We start from the raw sequence: 19,520 nt of genomic DNA, 5'->3' as shown, positions 1-19,520 counted from the left end.
CTTGGCAACAGTCCCAGTCTCCTGTCTGAGCAAACGACTTGGCCTTCAGCCTCGGACTTTATTCACTGGGGAGCTAAATTAACACGCTGTAAAACTGAGCGGCTACGAGTTATTTTCCTCGGGTCTGGTGGGGAAAAAAGAGCGGCTTCATGTAGAACAGAAAGAGGGCAATCACTCCATCAATGTGACTCCCAGGCGGAAACTCCTAGTGCCTCAAACAGCAGGGGTCCTAAAGGGAGCTGAGGCCCAGCGCTGTGCCCTCCCCGACTGGGGGGTGGGGCGGACTCCCGCCTCCTTCCGCCCCTGCCCCCCCCCCACCCCCCTGCACCTTGCGCTGCTCCTGGATCGAAGCCCATTCTCACATCCCGCTCCCTGCCTCGGACCCTCTGTGTATCCTCACAGTTATTCCAGGAGTGGAGGGAAAACACACACTCAGTTGTTTCCCTCTTGCCCTCGTGACCTGTAACAAACAAGCCAGGTGTGTAAGGGTCCCCGGGGCGGTGTCTCCTGAAGTATTACATGAGTTTAACTCAGTCAAGCCCGTCTTCAGTCACCGCCATTTAAACAGAATCCTAAGTCTCCAAAATGAAATTGACCAAGATGGGAGTGGCAGTGAGGGAGTCTTTCTCTTACTCGGTAGGTCTCGAGTTATAAAGGAAATGAACAGTCAGTTAGGTTTTGTTTTCCACCATTATTTAAAAAAAATTTTTTTTTAATTGGAAAATTTGAGATAGTATTGAATTGTTTATTCCAAATTATCTCAGTTCCAATCCGTTTCACGAAGGAAGATGTTACTGCAACCAAAAGTAGATGTCTCTAGATATCAGCAGCTTGTCTCCCTAAGAGGCTTGGCTTAAGAAATTCCTATCGGAGGGGTGCCTGCGACCGACTTCGGCTCAGGTCATGATCGCACCGTTTGTGAGTTTGAGCCTCGCATCGGGCTCTGTGCTGAGACAGCCAGGAACCAACTTGAGATTCTCTCTCTCCCTCTCTCTCTCCACCCCTCCCCTGCTCACTCTTTCTCTCAAAATAAATAAATAAACTTAAAAAATAAAAAGGAAATGCCTACTGGAAATCTCTTGGGCTAAGAGGAGATCTATCCTGTTATGTTAAAACTAGCATTTAAGAATTAGATGTGGACATCTTTGCCTGGGGTGGTCTAATCAGGAGGGGGTGGGGGGGCAGATTCTGGCCGAAGGTGGGACAGGAAGGCAGGCAGTGGGAGGTACCGGTGACAGTGAACCCAAACTGGTTTTGATCCTCAAACTGTTGGGCCCCCCACCCTCCACCTCCTCAGCACCCAAGAAACCTGCTCATTTCCAGCAAGCTACAGGGGGCCTGGGGACATGCCACCCTCCCTAAGAGTAAAGCCTGTGGGCGGGCAAGGGCAGGGCCACGGGCCACACCCCTGCCGAGGTGCGTGTCTCTAAGCCTGTTTGGTATCATTTTCCTGGTCTTGGGCTGGACATTGATTCCAAAAGTCAAACCCAAACAGAGCTGCAGTAAGTTCTGATGGAGGAGTAAATGAAGGTCAGAAATCAAAAGAAGGAAACTTCCAAGAACCTAGGAAGTGGCAAAGCAGCAGGGCAGGGGAGGGCGGGAGTGGGCCAGCCCATGCTCCATGAGGTGGTCACACCCACCACAGAGCCTGAGGCCAGCCAAGGGACACTCAGTCCTGCAGCAAAATCCAAGACTGAGCGTTTGTGTCTGTGATTACAACATCAAAGCTTCACATCGGAAAGAGCGACAAGGCCCCCTGATTTGCAGCTGGGAGGACAGGCTCTCCAGCACCATGCCAGGTCTCGGGCCCACCAAGTCCCACGGACAGGAATGTCCCTCCACAAGGCTCCAACCATGAGCCCCGAAGGAGGCGGGAGTTCCCAAGAGAGGCCGGGAAGGGGCAGGACAGCAGCCTGATGGCCAGTGGCACCCATAAGGGGGGCAGGGTCAGCAGGACCAGACTGCTGGAGTCCTCAGTCCTGGCTGCACGCTGGGCTGGCCCGGACGTCTGCAGCCACCCCAAGGGCTCCGATTTTCCTGGTCCCGGCTCCAGAGAGCATGCTCAGGGTCCTAATCCTCAGGCGATCCCGGGGCTCCCGCAGGAGGAGAGCCACTGCATTTTGCAAAGCGGATGTACACCTTATTTTGGTCAAGAGTCCTCTGTACTGAACAGTCGAGCTGCAGAAGACACCTGTCCGTGCTTGCTCTGGGAGAGACCAGGAGAACCAGATAGTTGTGAGGGGAGCGGCAGCGATGCCAAAAATGTAAAATCTCCTAATTAATCCGTCTGCTTGCTAAGTGAGCCAAGTGAAAAAACACCAGATGCATCAATCAGAATTTAAGGGGAATCAAATTAACTTGATCAGCAAAAAAGTCAATTTCCTTTTCTAAACTTCACAAGGCACAATCAAAATCAGAATGCCGTGAGTTAGCTTCTTCATCGGTGGCTTCACCCTTGGCCGGGCCATCACCCGCCCCCCCGCCCCCCCCCCCCGCCCCCCCCCCCAACACACACACCCTGGGGCTTCGGGTCATGTCAACTCTGCCCGGGTTCATGTACTTTCAGGTGTGATCTCACGGGGCCACGCGCTGCCTTTCAACCGCGGCGAGGCCTCCAGGTCCTTCTGGAAGAAGCGCATGTAAATAAATAAACCGGGACGCTCCCTGGCTCGTCCCCAGATTCCTGTGCAAGTGACCCGAGGGCTCCAGGGTTCCCGGTTCCAGACCCGGCCGGGCGCGGGGCCACCGCTCCCCCGAGGTCAGACCCGGTGGAAGAGTCGGGGGTCTCCGGCCCCTCACTCGCAAAGGAGGGGTTCAGTCCGCACCCCCGCGCCCGCCCCAGTCGAGAAGCAAGACCAGGCATACGAATCTCTGGCCTTCCTTCCCCACCTCCCGGGTCCTGTCCCACAGCCACCAGCCTGGCGTGGCCCGCGTGTCGGGGAGGCGGAGTGACGACGGGCCTGTGTGCCCTGCGCGCTCCCGTGAAGCTGGGTCACACCCCGTCATTCCGCAGGAGATTTGGGGGGCGGTGGAGGAGCACCCTCTTTTCCGGGGTGATGCTGAAGTGCTTCCTACCTTACTCGCTGTGTGTGCGTGGGGCCGGCTCACCCTGCACCGCCCCAGGTGCCTTCCCTGCCGTGTGGACAGGGGCTCGCCGCCTGCCCTCGGGTCCCCGGGGGTGGCCTCGCTGACGCGCCCCCCAACTCCCACCCGCGCTGGGCGGGTCGCCCCGGGAGCTGATCCCCGCCCGCCCCAGGCCTTCGGAAACCCTGAGTGTCGAGGGCCGTGAACTCCAGTCACTTGAAGCCGCTCGGGGGTCCGAGCCTTTGCAGTGGAAGACGCACCCGTGAAGACGCGACCTGGCGGCGTGGGTTAAAGAGCCTGCTACCTCCTGACCGGATCCGGAAACGGGACGTTTGCCCTTCCGACTTGCACCTCCCGGCCCCCTCAACATCCGGTGATGTGCATCTTGTGACCGTGTGACCGTGGGCTCCAGCGCCTCTCCAGGAGCCCACAGCACCTTTCCAGCTCGTGTTCTGGGCCCGTTCAATACCGTCCGAAAAGCTCACGCCCTCCTGTTTTCCACGGCACCGCACGGTCCGCCTACAGCCTGCCTCTCTGTCCTGCCTCGTCCCCTCCCCTAAGTCCCAGACACCCTTCCCTGAAACAGAGGAAATCACCCACCCGTAGGGAGCTCCTGCTATGACATCCACTCTGGTAAAAAGGCCCGCCACCCCCTTCCCGCCTGTGCCGTAAATCCCCAGATGGGGTCAGGAGAAGGCCTTGGCCAAAAGCGATGGCTTTCCTTTTGAAGATTTGCTAATAATATTGAGGGTTTTGAGCTGTGGGCCCAAGAAACTGGTCATCAGAAAACACCCTCTCAAGAAACTCGTCATCAGAAAATACCCATAAAGACAACGCACTGACATTTGTTGAATGGGACGCAGGTCAGGGGAAACTGCACATCTGACCCAGAAAACTACTGAGTTACAGCAGATACAAAATACAAAATTGAGTTTCTGAAATGTTTCAAGTGTCACTTTTTACTTAAGTGACAAAACCAGGCCACAAAATTATGCATCGACTATGATTCAACTATGTCAAAAGAGTACACATAAAAGTAGATCGGACTGTTGGCTACCTGTGTATATTTTAATATAAAAATTGACAGAAGGATGGACTAAATAGGGCATTTCTTCCTTTTTCTAGTTTTCAAAGTTTTGACAAAGTGGTCATGATAACTTCTGTAATTTAGAAAATACTTTGGGGCTCCTGGCTGGCTCAGTCCGAAGAGCGTGAGACTCTTGATCTCCGGATAGTGAGTTCAAGCCCCACGGTTGGGTGTAGAGATTAAATATTTTTAGAAATATCTGTTACTGGGGCGCCAGGGTGGCTCGGTCAGTTAAGCGTCTGACTTCGGCTCAGGTGTGGGTTCGAGCCCCACATCAGGCTCTGTGCTGACAGCTCAGAGCCTGGACCCTGTTTCAGGTTCTATGTCTCCCTCTCTCTCTCCCCCCTCCCTGCTTGCACTCTGTCTCTGTCTCAAAAATAAACAAACATCAAAAAAAACTTTTTAAAAAAAATTTGTTACTGCTAGCACTTAACAGTGTTACAAGCACCCGGAAGGGATTTTCACGCTTGGACCCAACAGCTTGTCTGCTCCCCAGCTTGAGGCTTGGGACTTCCAGCAGGAAGCAGGGGGGGAGCAGAGCACCAGTGAGGATGCGTGTGAGGGTCCGTTCCTCAGACAGACCTGTGGAACCTGAGCTGTGACCAAAGTCCCCATCTAAGGAAACTCACGTTTTGCTGTAAACTTCACTGTACTTACAGGACTGTAAACATTCAATTATCAGTATGAAGGCTTTTTTTTTTTTTTTTTTTTTTTTTTTTTTTTGGTGCCAATAACAAGGTGAGGAATGGGACTAGAAGGGCAGTAACAGTTGGCATGACTTTTTAACAAGGTAAAACTACTTAAAGATATACGAGCTTCCAAATGTTTACAAAAGTTCACAACTACTTCACTTAATTTCTACAAAAAGATTGGTGCCATCAATGTAGGTTTTCATTAGTAAATAAAACTAAGGCTAATAGTACTGTTCTCATTGAGAGTTCTAAAATCCAGAGCAAAAGCCCATCCCCTACTTTAAAAAACAGAATTACAGGTCACTGGAAGGCAACCTTTTGCCTACAATTCCAGGGGCCTCTCCTGTCTACTTCAGAGAGAGTCTGGATACAGCGATTGTTGCATCTTTTGCCTGGTTGACAGGGAGCTTAAGACAAGTTGGCAACTTGCTTTTCTTGGCATTCATTCCAGTGCTTCCCTCTGGACCCTGACACCGATCACACACCCACAGGACTTATGCACAGAAGCCCAGACAGGAACCCACTGCTGGAAACCCATGTCCCTGCAGAGCAGCCTTTTCCAAGGGTCAAGGGCTGGGGGAAGGCTGGGGGGCAGCAGCTCCTCAGCAACTTCTCAGAGCAGAGAATCAGCCAACACCAGGGAACCACAGAGCAGCAACCCGGAAAACCCAGGTGTGCTTCCTAGTGGAGGTGATGAAGCCACCCAGGGCCTCCAGGGAGTTAGAAACCTACGAAAGCAAGTGCAGCCACACTGAGATACTACTATTCAGATCAACAGCCAAGGCGAGAACGTGCACGGCCAAGTACTGTTCGGTTCAGAGTTGATTCTCGGAGAGTGAGTCATCTGTCGTGTTAGAGGAGCGACCTTCCCTAGTCCTTCGGGAGACAAGAGTCTCCAGAATCAGGTATTTTCCATTTGTATATAGAAAAGTCTCTCCGGGAATCTAAACTGAACTCTTTAGTACCGTTAAAAGCCTATAGAACCAGTTTTCCTTGTTTCTCAACTCTTAATCACTAGGAGCAAATTACCCAGATCCCCAAATTCTGAAGTCTGAGCATTTGCAAAGCCCCACAGGTGATTCTGATGGAAACCAAGACCCGAGAGCCGTGAAGTACGTTTAAATTTGTTTCATTTAACTTTACCAAGTATGAATACTACTTTATTAATGTGCTATAATTAATGATCTCATCTGGAATTTATTTTCCTTTTATTTCCACTGTAATTATTTTCCTCTTCTTTGCATGACAGCAGTTTTCAGAGGGCACTCTCTCTGATTACCTAAGATTTGAACACAAGGTCCGTTTGCTCTGCAGAGTTTCTCACGCTGTGCCAAGTTTACTCATGAGCAAACTTTAGAGAACCCCAAGATGAACTTCTACCGGTAAAGCACAGGCAGAAACTACCGGAAAACACTGGCACCTGAGGCACCCCACTCCCCAGGGCCTTCATTCTCCCCAAACAAGAAAGGCACAGAGTGAGGTCGCCAAGCTGGTGACATAGGTCATTCCTGACTTCACTCCCACCTCACAAAACAACTAACAATTACTCAAGAATAAGACACCATTAAGAGAAGCCCAGAATGTGGGGGTGAGGCTGAAGTATCCTCAGGGACTGAGAGAGACTGCATCGAAGGTCAGAGAAGCAGCCACGCACGGACGGCATCACCCCACGCAAGCACACCCCACACCCCCCCCCCTCTGCCAGCACAGCACCGCCCCGAGGCCTCCCCCGAGCCTACCGCTCCCCCAGGGTGGAGAGCCCAGGGGGAGCACCCGGCCCGGCCCCAGCACTGCGGGTCGCTTCATGGAAACGCGTACCCTGGTTCCAACCCACAGGACTGCAGAGGAATCTGTGGGGCTCGACCACCGAGAATCTGACAGAGAAGCGGGCAGGCACTTGGAAAACACCCAGCATTTGGATCTTGACAGACGGAGTTCCTACCTGCAGCGCCCGAACAGTCCGAACCAGCATCTCTGCTGTCCGCAGAGCCACGACACCGTGACCTGGGACCTCGGTGGGGTGCCAGTCCGCCCACCCTCCGGCAATGGAGCTATCGCACAACTCCAGCCACTGCTGAGCGTGGCAGGTCTCTCCTCCGGTCGGGAGAGGCTGGGAACACCGGGAAGAGCAACTGGAGCCCCGGCAGGAGCGCGCCTTCACAGGCCCGCCCACTGCTAATTGCGGCTCCCAGTCACCTGGCCAGAGAGCCCGGAAGCTGTGTAGGAAATGCCGGAAGCTGGGTAGGAAATCCTACAGGCAGAGCTCATCATCTGCAGGGCAGAGGGTGGCCCCGTTCAGCCAGGGAACGTGGGGAGCGGGCAGGCTTGGAGTCAAGACCACAAAGAGCCTTGACGAGCCTGAAGTCCATCCCCTGACTCTGCCCAGGCAGGGGAGCGAATTCTTAGCCCCACCTGTGGCCCAGAGTAGCTCCCGGCCCTTCCCAGCTGTGGGGAACACCTGGGAGGGGGCCTGGGACCCGCACTCCAGTCCTGCCCAGGCAGGGGAGCTAATTCATAGGCCCCCCCGGACCGAAGTACAGCCCCAGGCCCCCACCTGAACAGAGACCCTGGTCAGAACACCTGGAAAGCTGCATAGCACAGCAACACTCCATTCGGCCAGAGAACTTGGGGCAGGAGATGGCTTGAGTCAAGACCAGGGGTCCTGCCGGTCTTGGAGCCAGGTCTCCCACCCTACCCAGGTGGGGAGACTCACTGGTTGCCTTGCCCATTGCTGAACACAGCCTGCACACTGCCCAACCAGGGAGCCTAACCAGAGTGCACAGCCCTACTTCCGGTGTGGCCCCTGAATATGAGGGCACAGCCTGTGGTTTCCCCGCCCACTGGGCAAAACCAGTAGCCCTGTCTGGCCAGAGAATTCAGTGCCTAATCTTGCCTGATCAGGTTCCCCAGTGACCATGCGGGCGGTGGGGTCCATTCTGCTGCCCTGCGAGGGCAGGGAAGCTAACTCAGAGCCCCACCGACTACTGAGCATAGCACCCAGTCCTGACTGTCTAGGAAGCCGAACCAAAGAACCCAGGCAACAGTGGAGCCCATCCTCCAGCATCCCCCACCCCTCACTCAGACCTAAGGCAACGGCCTCACCCAAAAATGACCCCACCCCGCCCGGTAGCAGGGCCCACAGCTGGACATTCCCAGCAGACACATTCAGAAATCCAAAGTAAGCTGGCTGATGAACGGTCTCTGCCTAAGCAAACCTGCAAAACCTGGGAAAAGAAGACTACTTACTCATATGCATGTATATGCAGTATAAGAAATGAACGATCACAAAACTCAGGAAACCATGAGGCTACCAAAGTAAACTAATAAAACTTTAATGACTGACCCTAAAAAAAATAGAGATCTATTGGGGGGGGGGGGGGTATGGGAAAAAAAAAAAAAAAAGAGATCTATGATCTGTCAAAGAATTCAAAATAATACCCAAACTTTAGTCAACTACAAGAAACACAGACACCAAATGAAATTGGGAAAACAACGCATGAACAAAATGAAAAGTTCAACAAAGAAACTATTAAAAAACATTGGGGTGCCTGGGTGGCTCATTCGGTTAACTGTCCGACTTCGGCTCAGGTCATGATCTCATGGTTCATGAGTTTGAGCCCCACATCAGGCTCTCTGCTGTCAGCTCAGCACCTGGAGCCTGCTTTGGATTCTGTGTCTCCTCGCTCTCTGCCCCTCTCCCACTCGCACTCGGTCTCTCTCTCAAAAATAAAAACATTTGGGGCGCCTGGGTGGCGCAGTCGGTTAAGCGTCCGACTTCAGCCAGGCCACGATCTCGCGGTCCGTGAGTTCGAGCCCCGCGTCGGGCTCTGGGCTGATGGCTCACAGCCTGGAGCCTGCTTCTGATTCTGTGTCTCCCTCTCTCTCTGCCCCTCCCCCGTTCATGCTGTGTCTCTCTCTGTCCCAAAAATAAATAAACGTTGAAAAAAAAAAAATAAAAACATTTAAAAAATTTGTTTTTAAATAAAAAATAAAAAATAACAACATCAACAGGGGCACCTGGGTGGCTCAGTCGGGTAAGTGTCCCACTTCAGCTCAAGTCATGATCTCGTGGTTCGTGGGTTGTAGCCCTGTGTCAGGCTCGGTGCTGACAGCTCAGAGCCCAGAGCCTGCTTCAGCTTCTGTGTCTCCTTCTCTCTCTCTGCCCCTCCCCTGCTTGCACTTTGTCTCTGTCTCTCAAAAATAATAAACATTAAAAAAAAATTTATGTAAAAAAAAACATCAACAGAAATCTTAGAGCTTAAAAATATGATGACTGAAGAACTCAACGGAGAGCTTTCAAAAGCAGACTTAACTAAGCAGAAGAAAGTTATCAGTGACCTAGAGGACAGGACATTCGAAATTATTCAGTCAGAGAAACAAAAAGAAAGAGTAAAGAACGCCTATGGGATTTATGGAACACCATCAAAAGAAACAATAATCACATTATGAGAATTCTGGAAGGAGAAAAGAAAGAGAAAAGGTCAGAATGTATAATTAAAGCAGTAATGGTAACAACTGAAACTTCCCAAACCTGGGGAGAGAAATGGACATCCAGTTCCATGAGGCCCGAAGGACCCCAAAACGGTTGAACATGAATAGGGCTACACCAAAACACATTACAATTAAATTGTTAGAACTGAAACACAAAGAATTCTGAAAGCAATAAAAGAGAAGAGAGCAATTACACACAGGTAAACTCCCTAAGACCATAGGCAGATTTCTCAAAGGAAACATTTCAGGCCAGGAGGGACTAGGATGACATAGTCAAAATATTAAAATAACTGTCAACCAGGAATTCTATACGCGATGAAGTTGTCCTTCAGAAATGAAGGAGAGATAAAGACTCTCCAGAAAAACAAAAAGCTGAGGGAGTGCATCACCACTTGTAAGACCAGCCTTCTTTGAGTGGAAGTAAAAGGACACTAATTAACATCATAGAAACATTAAAAGGTAGTATAAAACTCACTGGAAATGGTAAATATCTAATCAAAGATTCTGTAATATGGGAACAGTGGTGTAAAATTCACTTACAACTGTAGTTGAAAAGTTAAAAAGCAAACAGTAAAAGTAACCATGACTATAATAAACTTATTACTGAATACACAATACAAAAAACACGTAAACTATAACATCAATAACCTAAACTGTATTAAACACAAATGAATTAAATTCTACAAAGTAAGTAAAATGGCTGAATGGACTCAAAAGCAAGTTACAACTACATGCTGTTTACAAGACTCACTTCAGCCTTAAAGACACACACACAGACTGAGTGAAGAGATGGAAAAAGACCTTTCAAGAAATGATAAAAAAAAAAAAAAAAAAAAAGAGGAGCTGTACTTTTATCAGACAAGACAGACCTTAAAAATGGTAAAAAGAAACAAAGAAGGTCATTAAATAGTGACAAAGGGGTCAATCCACCAAGTTGATATAACAACTGCAAATATTTATGCATCCAACATCAGACAACCTAAATATATAAAGCAAAAGCTAACAGAGCTAAAAGGAGAAATAAACAGCAGTACAAAAACAATTGGGGACTTTAATATCCCACTCTCAAATCAACACGGATAAACAATTCAGACAGAATCAATAAGGGAAACAGCAGATTTGAACAACACAATAGAACAAATGGACCTAACAGACATAAAGAAATTTCTGACAATAGCAGAATACACCTTCGTCTCAAGCACACACACAACATTTTCTAGGACACAAAATATGTTGAGCAACAAAACAAGCCTTGGCAAATTCAACAAGACTGATTATCATACCAACTATCTTTTCCAAACACTTGAAACTAGAAAATAACAGGAAAGAAATTGGAAACCTCACAAATAAATGGAAATTATACAATACTTTCCTGAACCAATGGTTTGAAAGAGAAATTCAAGAGGAAATTAAAGCAGCTTGAAATAAAAATGGAAACAAAACATACCAAAACTCTTATAGGATGTAGCTAAAGCAGTTCTAAGAGGAAAGTTCACAGCAATAAGCACCCACATTAGGAAACAAAGATCTCAAATAAACAACCTAACTCTGTGCTTCAAGGAACTAGAAAAAGAAGAACAAACTAAGCCCAAAGTTAGCAGAAGAAAGGAAATAACAAACATTAGGGCAGAAATAAATGACATACAGAACAGGAAAGTAACAGAAAACAAAACTAAAAGTTGGTTCTTGGAGAAGATAAAATTGACAAATTTTTATCTAGACTAACCGAGGAGAAAAGAGAGAAGACCCAATCCAATAAAATTATAAATGAAAAAGAAGACATTATAGTTGACACCACAGAAATACAAAGGATCATAGGAACCTACTATGAACCAACAAACAGGGCAAGAAGAAGAAACAGAAAAATTCTTAGAAACATAAAGCCTACCAACACTGAATTAGGAAGAAATAAAAAAACTTGAACAGCCCAATTACTGGTAAGATTGACTCGGTAATCAAAAATCTCTCAGCAAAGAAAAAAGCCCAGGGCCAGTTGGCTTCCCTGGTCAATTTTACCAAATATTTAAAGAATTAACAACAATCCTTCTCAAAGTCTTCCCAAAAAATCAAATAGGAAGGAATGCCCCAAACTCATTTTATGAGGCCAACACTACCCTAATACCAAAGCCAGAAACAACACTACAAAAACAAAACTACAGGCCAATATCCCTGATAAATACAGATGTAAAAATTCTCAATAAAATACTAGCAAACGTAATTCAGCAGCACATTAAAAAGATCACTCCTATGGAAGCCAGTTTGACAATAAATTATATTTTAAAAAAAACAGACCGGGGCGCCTGGGTGGCTCAGTCGGTTGAGCGGCCGACTTCAGCTCAGGTCATGATCTTGCGGTCTGTGAGTTCAAGCCCCACATCGGGCTCTGTGCTGACAGCTCAGAGCCTGGAGCCTGTTTCAGATTCTGTGTCTCCCTCTCTCCGACCCTCCCCTGTTCATGCTCTGTCTCTCCCTGTCTCAAAAATAAATAAAAACGTTAAAAAAAATTAAAAAAAAAAAAAAAAAGCAGACCATTCACCATGATCAAGTGGGATGGTTCAACATACACACATCAATGTGATACATCACATTCACACAACGAAAAAAATCAGATCACCATCTCAACAGATGCAGAACAAGCATTTGACAAAATTTAACACCCATTCGTGATAAGAATTCTTAACCAATTCAGTATAAAAGAAATGTATCTAGGAGCACCTGGGTGGCTCAGTCAGCTGATCACCCTATTTTAGCTCAGGTCATGATCTCATGGTTCATGAGTTCGAGCCCTGTGTTGGGCTCTGTGTAGACAAGCTCAGAGCCTGGAGTCTACTTCAAATTCTGTGTCTCCCTCTCTCTCTGCCCTCCCCTGCTTGTGCTCTCTCTCGCTCTTGAAAGTTAAAAAAAAAAATTTTTTTTTTAAATAAAAAAAAATTTGAAATGTGGGTGCCTGGGTGGCTCAGTGGGTTGAGCAACTGACTTCAGCTTGGGTCATGATCTCACAGTTTATGGGTTCGAGCCCCACGTCAGGCTCTGTGTGGACAAGCTCGGAGCCTGGAGCCTGCTTCGGGTTCTGTGTCTCCTTCTCTCTCTGCCCCTCCCCCACTCACATTCTGTCTCTCTCAAAAATAAACATTTAAAAAATGTTTTAAAAAAAGAAATGTACCTCAACTGAATAAAGGCCATACATGATAAGCCCACAGCTAAACTCACACTCAATGGCAACAGGTTGAAAGCTTTTCTTCTAAGATTAGGAACAGGACAAAGATGCCCACTCTCACCACCCCTATTCAACCTAGTATTGAAAATCCTAGACTCCATCAAAAACAGACCAAATCAATGAATTCAATAAAGTTAAGGATACAAAATTAACATACAAAAATTAGTAGTATTTCTATACAGTAACAATGAATTCTCTGAAAAAGGAATAAAGAAAATGATCCTATTTACAACAGCATCAAAAACAAGGAAATACTTAGGCATAAACTTAATGAAGGAAGTAAAAGATCTCCAACCTGCAAACTACAGTGATGAAAGAAATTGAAGACACAAATAAAGGGAAAGGTATCCCACATTCATGGATTGGAAGAATATTGCTAAAATGTCCTACTACCCAACCACCATATATAGAATCGATGTAATCCGTATCAAGATTCCAATGGCATTTTTTATGGAAGTAGAAAAAAAAAAAAACAATTCTAAAATCGGTATTTAACCACAAAGGCCCCTGAACAGCCAAAGTAATCTTGAGAAAGAACAAAGTGGGAAGCATCACACTTCCTGATTTCAAGCTACATTATTAAGCCATAGTTATTAAAACAGTCTGATTGGCCTAAAAACAGATACATAGACTAATGGAACAGAATCAAGAGCCCAGAAATAAATCTATGCATGTATGGTCAACTAGTATTTCACAAAGGAGCCAAGAATACTCAATAAAGACAAGACAGTCTCTTCAATAATGCCCAGCGCTGGGGAAACTGGACAGTCGCATGTAAAAGAGTGAAACTGAATGCCTATCTTACACAACTCACAAGAATTAACTTGAAATGAATTAAACACTTAAATGTAAGACTTGAAACTGTAAAACTCCTAGAAGAAAACATAGGGAAAAAAACTCCTGGACATGGGTCTTGGCAATGATTTTTTGGGTAGGAAACCCAAAGCACAAGCAACAAAATAAAAAATAAGTATGTGAGACTCTGTCAAATTAAAAAGCTTCTGCACAGCAAAAGAAACCATCAGCAAAATGGAAAGACCTATGAAATTCAAAACAAAACCGTAACAAGATATCGCCTCACACCTGTTAGAATGGCCATCATTAAGAAGACAAGAGGTAACAAATGCTGGTGAGGAAGTGGAGAACAGGAAACCCTTGTGCACTGTTGGTGGGACTGTAAAATGGTGCAGCCACTGTGAAGAACAGGATGGAGGTTCCTCAAAAGTTAAAAATAGAACCACCATATGATTCAGCATTCCTACCTTTGGTAACGTATCAAAAGGAAACAAAAACACTATGTCAAAGAGCTTTCTGCACCCCATGTTCACTGAGCATTACTCACAAAAGCCAAGACATGGAAACCACCCAAGTGTCCACTGACAGATGAATGGATAAAGAGGCTGTGGTACACACACACACACACACACACACACACACACTCTCTCCCTCCCTCTCTCTCTCTCTCTCTCTCTCTCTCTCTCTCTCCCCTCCCACACACACACACACACGGTATGAAATATGTATATTACACACATGTAACATGGAACAGTACTCAACCATAAGGAAGAAGGAAATCCTGCTGTTTGTGACTCATGGATGGAATTTGAGGGCATTATGCTAATAAGTGAAATAAGCCAGACAGACCTAGAGAAATACTGCATGATCTCATACATGCCATCTACAATCTATTAAAAAAGAGCCCAAGAGTGAGAGAGCGATAGACAAACTAACTCATAAAGATCAGATTTGTGGTTACCAGAGGAAGGGGCTTGGATGAGAGAATTGGATGAATGTGGTCAAAAGGTAAAAATGTCCAATTTTTCTAGAATAAATCAGTACCAGGGAGGTACTGCACAGCACGATGACAGTTAACACTATGGTAGGACCACGTGAAAGTCGTTAAGAGAGTAAATACTAAGAGTTCTAACCACAAAGACAAAACTGTTTTCGTTCTCTTATTTTTGTACCTGCAGGAGACGACAGATGGTAACTAAATTTATTGTGGTGATCATTTCACAATACACAGAAGTCAAGTTACTGTACTATATACCTGGAGCTTACCCAGTACTGCATGTCAATTATATCTTAATAAAACTGGGAAAAGGAAATGACACAGAGTTATAAACATTATTAAATTTTATTAACAAAAACTTTGTACATTTTCTTTAATACATGTGGAATTTTACATCTAGGTAAAATAACAACACATTCAAAATTTACCATTTATACAAATTGTTACAGAATAACAACCAGTGGGTTAAATAAGTAAAATAAACCACACCGATTTTTTTAATTATCTACAAAAGATTTGACTTTCTTTAAAATTCCCCTGAACATATAAAAATAAATTAATTTTACTTTTCAATTAAATCTACCAATTAGAAATATTACAAATCAAAATATCAATGTTATGAATTTTTCACAATACAAAACAGATTCACAAAACCTTATTTACAGAAATGAGGTAAGAACTGTGCAATGTTTAACCAAGAGACATATTGCAGAATTAACATGTTCTTCCAGCTAAGTACACAGTGGAGGTCTAATTACAGCTGGGTCTTTTCCACTAATAATTCACACATTTGAGAACAGTTCAGTGATTACATCCCCAATTGTTTAATTTCTACTCTGCCATACCGTCACCCCAGGGGCGTGGCTACCCCAAGTGTAAGGACTGTAAATACAGATTTCACCTGTTTCAGGAACTGCAGTTGTTCGGTCTGTTTGAAATCACTGTCAGTAAACGGGAAGTTGTTTAAATTAACAAACAAACAAAAAACAAAAAAACAAAAAACAAAGTAAAAAAAATAAACTAAAAACCTTACCAAATCCACTCATTTTTCTTGTGACTCATTAGTGGATAAACACCCAGGTAATAGTTTTGCCTGAGCTATCTACAGTGGCATAGAAAGTTTTCGATCAAGGCAGAAGCACGGGGAAGGCTGCTGTGCGGCACTGACTGCTCCCACTACTCACAGGACTGACGACGCTGCAGGCTCGGCTGTCCAGAGCCGTTTCAACACAACGGAGGTACGAACAGGCACTTGATTCAGGCCAAACCCTGCCAGCAGTTTCCAGAGTGGCCCCTCTTTCTGAAAGAAATCTTTCACTTTGAATTGATCTGGTTCCCCCAGCAGCCTTAGAACTCACTTAACTCAAAATATGAGTAGTTAACTTTAAAACACGAGTAGGTCTTAGCACTTAAAAAAAAAAAAAAAAGTGTTTAGCAAAAGAAAATTACCTTTAGCAGAAGCAGACATTACCAGCCTAACTTGATTACCAAAATTGGCCAAATCCCATCATAAAGAAAATTTTTAGAACAAAGATTGCCAAGTCCCAGTTGATGACCTATTAATTTGCAATATTTAACCAATAAAACTCCAATAGAAGAAATTGGGACAGTTCCTTAAAATCTGTCTTAAGATCGGACTCACAGAGCAAGCATACTGTAACCCAAACAAAAGACTGTATTTCATATTCCAACTTGTACAACAAAATCAAAGTTTATAATGGAACACGTCTTTAGTTTTGCTGTTCATCTCTCCAATTTATAACAAAATGAGTTGTGCACCAACTATATTAAATTTCTCTTAGGTTGATAAATTCATTGCATGTAAATTATTTCATTGACAAAAGTTAGTTATTAAATTTTTTTCTTAAAGTTCAAAAAAATCTGGGTTGAGGGATGGGGGCATGGAAATTCCATTTCAGTGCAACAAAGCAACAAGAAAATTAATCAAAGCCTTACAAGAATGTCCTTGTGGCAATTAATCCTTTGCTGTGCAGTTCATTTCTTGTCGCATTTCTTCATAGGTGTAGGAGGGCTACAACGGCAGCCAGATCAAGTGCTAGAGCAGCAGGAGAGGCAATTTCTAGAGGTTTCTCAAGTGTCAACTTTTCTCTTGAGTGACAGGCCCAGTTTTATCACTAAGTCTCTGCAGTTAAACAAAATCAAAGGCATTAGCTAAACGAATTTGTGGCCCACACTTGAGGTAACCTTCTCTTAAACTGGTGGTACATATGGTTATTCCAATTTTCTACAAGTTGGCATGACTACTTCTCCGCACAATATAAAGACATGAATTTACTGATAAACATTATTGGCCGCTTTATATTAACTTCAGCAGGGCACAAAGACAGAAGTGCCCACCTGAAGGTCAGAAGTAGAGAATGGATGTAAATATCATCCCCCAAATTGACTTTTTCCACAAAAGTAGTAACATGGTGTTGTAGAAAATGAACTAAGAAAGTCATAGTTCTGATCCCACATGTCCTATTTGTCCCTTAAGCTTTAATCTCTTTGAGTCTCCTTTTTACTATCTATAAAAAAATTTTAAAGTCTTCAAAGACTGAAATCACATATACTATTGTATCTAACAGAGATAACATTATAACACAGAGTAGGGTACTCAGAAATATTATTTCCCAGCCTTGCTTTTCTCCCATTAGGTCATACTGCTTATTTTCCTTATTTACTATTGTGGTTTTCCATTATTTTAAAACCAAAAGCTTTTCCATTAAAATATGCATTCCATTAGAAAACGCATCCCGGTACAACTCAGGAAAGGGCAGCTTATAAATCCATGCACACCTCGTTTTGTTGCGCTTCGCTTTATTGCGCCCCCCTCAAACTGAAGGTCTGTGGCAACCTTGTGTCAACCAAGTCTGTTGCTGCTATTTTCCAACAGCATTTGCTCAATTCGTATCTCTATGCCACATTTTAGTAATTCTTGCAGTATTTCAAACTTTCTCATTATTATTATAATCGTCACGGGGGTCTGTGATCAGTGATTACAACTTGCACAAAGCTCAAATGATAGCACTTTTTCAGCAATGAAAAGCAGTTTTGATTTAAGGTATGTACTTTGTTCTCTTAGATATAATGCTGCCGCACACTTAACAGACTACGGTATAGTGTAATTTTTATATGCCCTGGGAGCAAAACAATTCATTTGACTTGCTTTGTTATAGTTACAGTATTTGCTCTGTTGCAGTGGTTAACAGTGGCACTGAACTCCCACTACCTTCAGGGTAAACCCGTAATTTGCTTTTTTAACACAAGAAAAAATTGAGAAAGGAGAAAAACGGTGTAACAAGTTCCTACATGAATACAGAATCACTGAAATTTCCCACGTCTGGGAAACACTGGAGAGGTGACTAGGTTTGTGATAATGACAGTATTCACCATCAGGAAGTCAGAGAAACAGTGGGGCAAAGGCACCGAAGAGTTGATGACAACCAAAAAACCTGTATTTTGAACCAACTCTTGTTAACTGAAGACAAACTAAAGCTTCTGAGGACGAACAGCACAGTAAACAGCAAGCTTTCAAAGTGACAGAAAAGAGCAAACATGGTGACCTTCCACACCGTTATCTGCCAAGTGTCCCACCACATTGTTTCCCTTCTTCCTTTTCCTGACATCCAGTCTCCATTCTCTATCCCAATACCCTTCCTCTAACACGGCTCTGCCCTGAACTCGAATTTAGGGGAAACATTTATACTCCAGTAAAGTAGACCTGATTGAAGGGGGGAGTTAATAGAAAGAAACAGCCTCAAAATGTGTGCTGCTATATGGACAGTACACTGTCCCTGCATTTTTTTTTAATTTATCTTCATGTGTACGGTGAAAGGGTAAGATGCTGTCAGTTAAAGGAAATTAATAAAAAATTTAAATTCCATTACAAATGTGATTATGATTTACTTTCTTTTTAAAATTCATCTGGCAGACTGGGGCGCCTGGGTGGCGCAGTCGGTTAAGCGTCCGACTTCAGCCAGGTCACGATCTCGCGGTCCGTGAGTTCGAGCCCCGCATCGGGCTCTGTGCTGACCGCTCAGAGCCTGGAGCCTTGTTTCCGATTCTGTGTCTCCCTCTCTCTCTCTGCCCCTCCCCTGTTCATGCTCTGTCTCTCTCTGTCCCAAAAATAAATAAACGTTGAAAAAAAAAAAATAAATAAAAAAAAAATAAAATTCATCTGGCAGAGTAACTGGAGTGCCCTAAAATTTATGTATTAATCTTATTATAAATATAATTCAGTTTTAGAAAGTACTTTAAAGCAAAATAATAAAAAATTATCTAGACTGGTTTTATAATTACAGATTAATTAGACAGAGATCCTCAAAAAACCCCAACTATTAACTTTTGAATGGACTGTCCCATACCACTTACTACATAGCTAAAATACATTTTCATTTTCAAATTGCTAAATTATAAAACGTCCTTCAAACCATATGCACAAATTTAAACCAATATACTCAGGGGACATAGAAACTGGCTTGGGTCCTTCATGTTTACACTGGCCAGCTGCTGAAACAACTGGTTTTAAGACGAAATTATCAGGGGAATAATACATCTAAAAAACAGTGAGAGAGGAAAACTCGAGACAGTCGTCTCTGATTAATCAATACAATTCTTTTCCTAATTCCACGAGACAGAATAAAGCAAAGACACTTACCGTTACTTTCTGACTTGCACCGTCGCCGTGGATGGTGAGGAAGGGGTTGGTGGTCGCGGGGTGAAGCGGCGGCGCCTGGGTGCCCGCGAGCAGGTTGTTGATCGGTATTTGCGTGGGCCCAGGCATCTGGAGCTGCTGTAGCTCAGGCTGGTGGTGCTGCTGGTGGTGGTGCTGTTGCATCAACTGATACAGAAGGGCCTGATGTTGTTCCTTAGGGAAGAACATGTGCGACAAGATGAGTTCCCAGGCACAGAATTCAGCAGGCAGTGAAGCCTGACTCTCTGTTTTCTTCTTTACATTAGATAATACTAGATATTTAAATAGAGGTCACATTCATACTACTAAGAAAGAAAACGAGTATCTCATCCAGAAAAATACACTGCACTAGGTAATAACCATCTGCTATAAAATGTCTGTATTATTAGCGAATGGCGTATTTTCAAAACAGGGCAAACCAATATAGGAGATCTCTATTCAAATTAGGTTATCCATGATAA

The 19,520-nt window shown here is 44.7% G+C and overlaps 1 protein-coding gene across 26 annotated transcripts in view; it reads right to left on the bottom strand.

Annotated features, from left to right (window-relative positions):
• Positions 1-14,689: 14,689 nt before the first annotated feature.
• MLLT10 (MLLT10 histone lysine methyltransferase DOT1L cofactor) overlaps positions 14,690-19,520 on the bottom strand; it is a 242,836-nt gene continuing 238,005 nt past the window's right edge. For all 26 annotated transcript variants that reach the window (XM_045463953.1, XM_045463957.1, XM_045463956.1 and 23 more), the window contains 2 exons: positions 19,024-19,233; positions 14,690-16,506 (listed from right to left, as the gene is read on the bottom strand). In XM_045463953.1, coding sequence (XP_045319909.1) covers positions 16,462-16,506; positions 19,024-19,233 — 255 coding nt within the window. In that variant the 3' untranslated portion in view covers positions 14,690-16,461. The remainder of the gene's footprint in view (positions 16,507-19,023; positions 19,234-19,520) is intronic.

Source organism: Leopardus geoffroyi, chromosome B4 (genome assembly GCF_018350155.1).
Source record: "Leopardus geoffroyi isolate Oge1 chromosome B4, O.geoffroyi_Oge1_pat1.0, whole genome shotgun sequence".
In the NCBI taxonomy this organism is placed as follows: Eukaryota; Metazoa; Chordata; class Mammalia; order Carnivora; family Felidae; genus Leopardus; species Leopardus geoffroyi.
The sequence above is the reverse complement of the archived record's forward strand: the minus strand, read 5'-3'. Positions and strand labels throughout refer to the sequence as shown.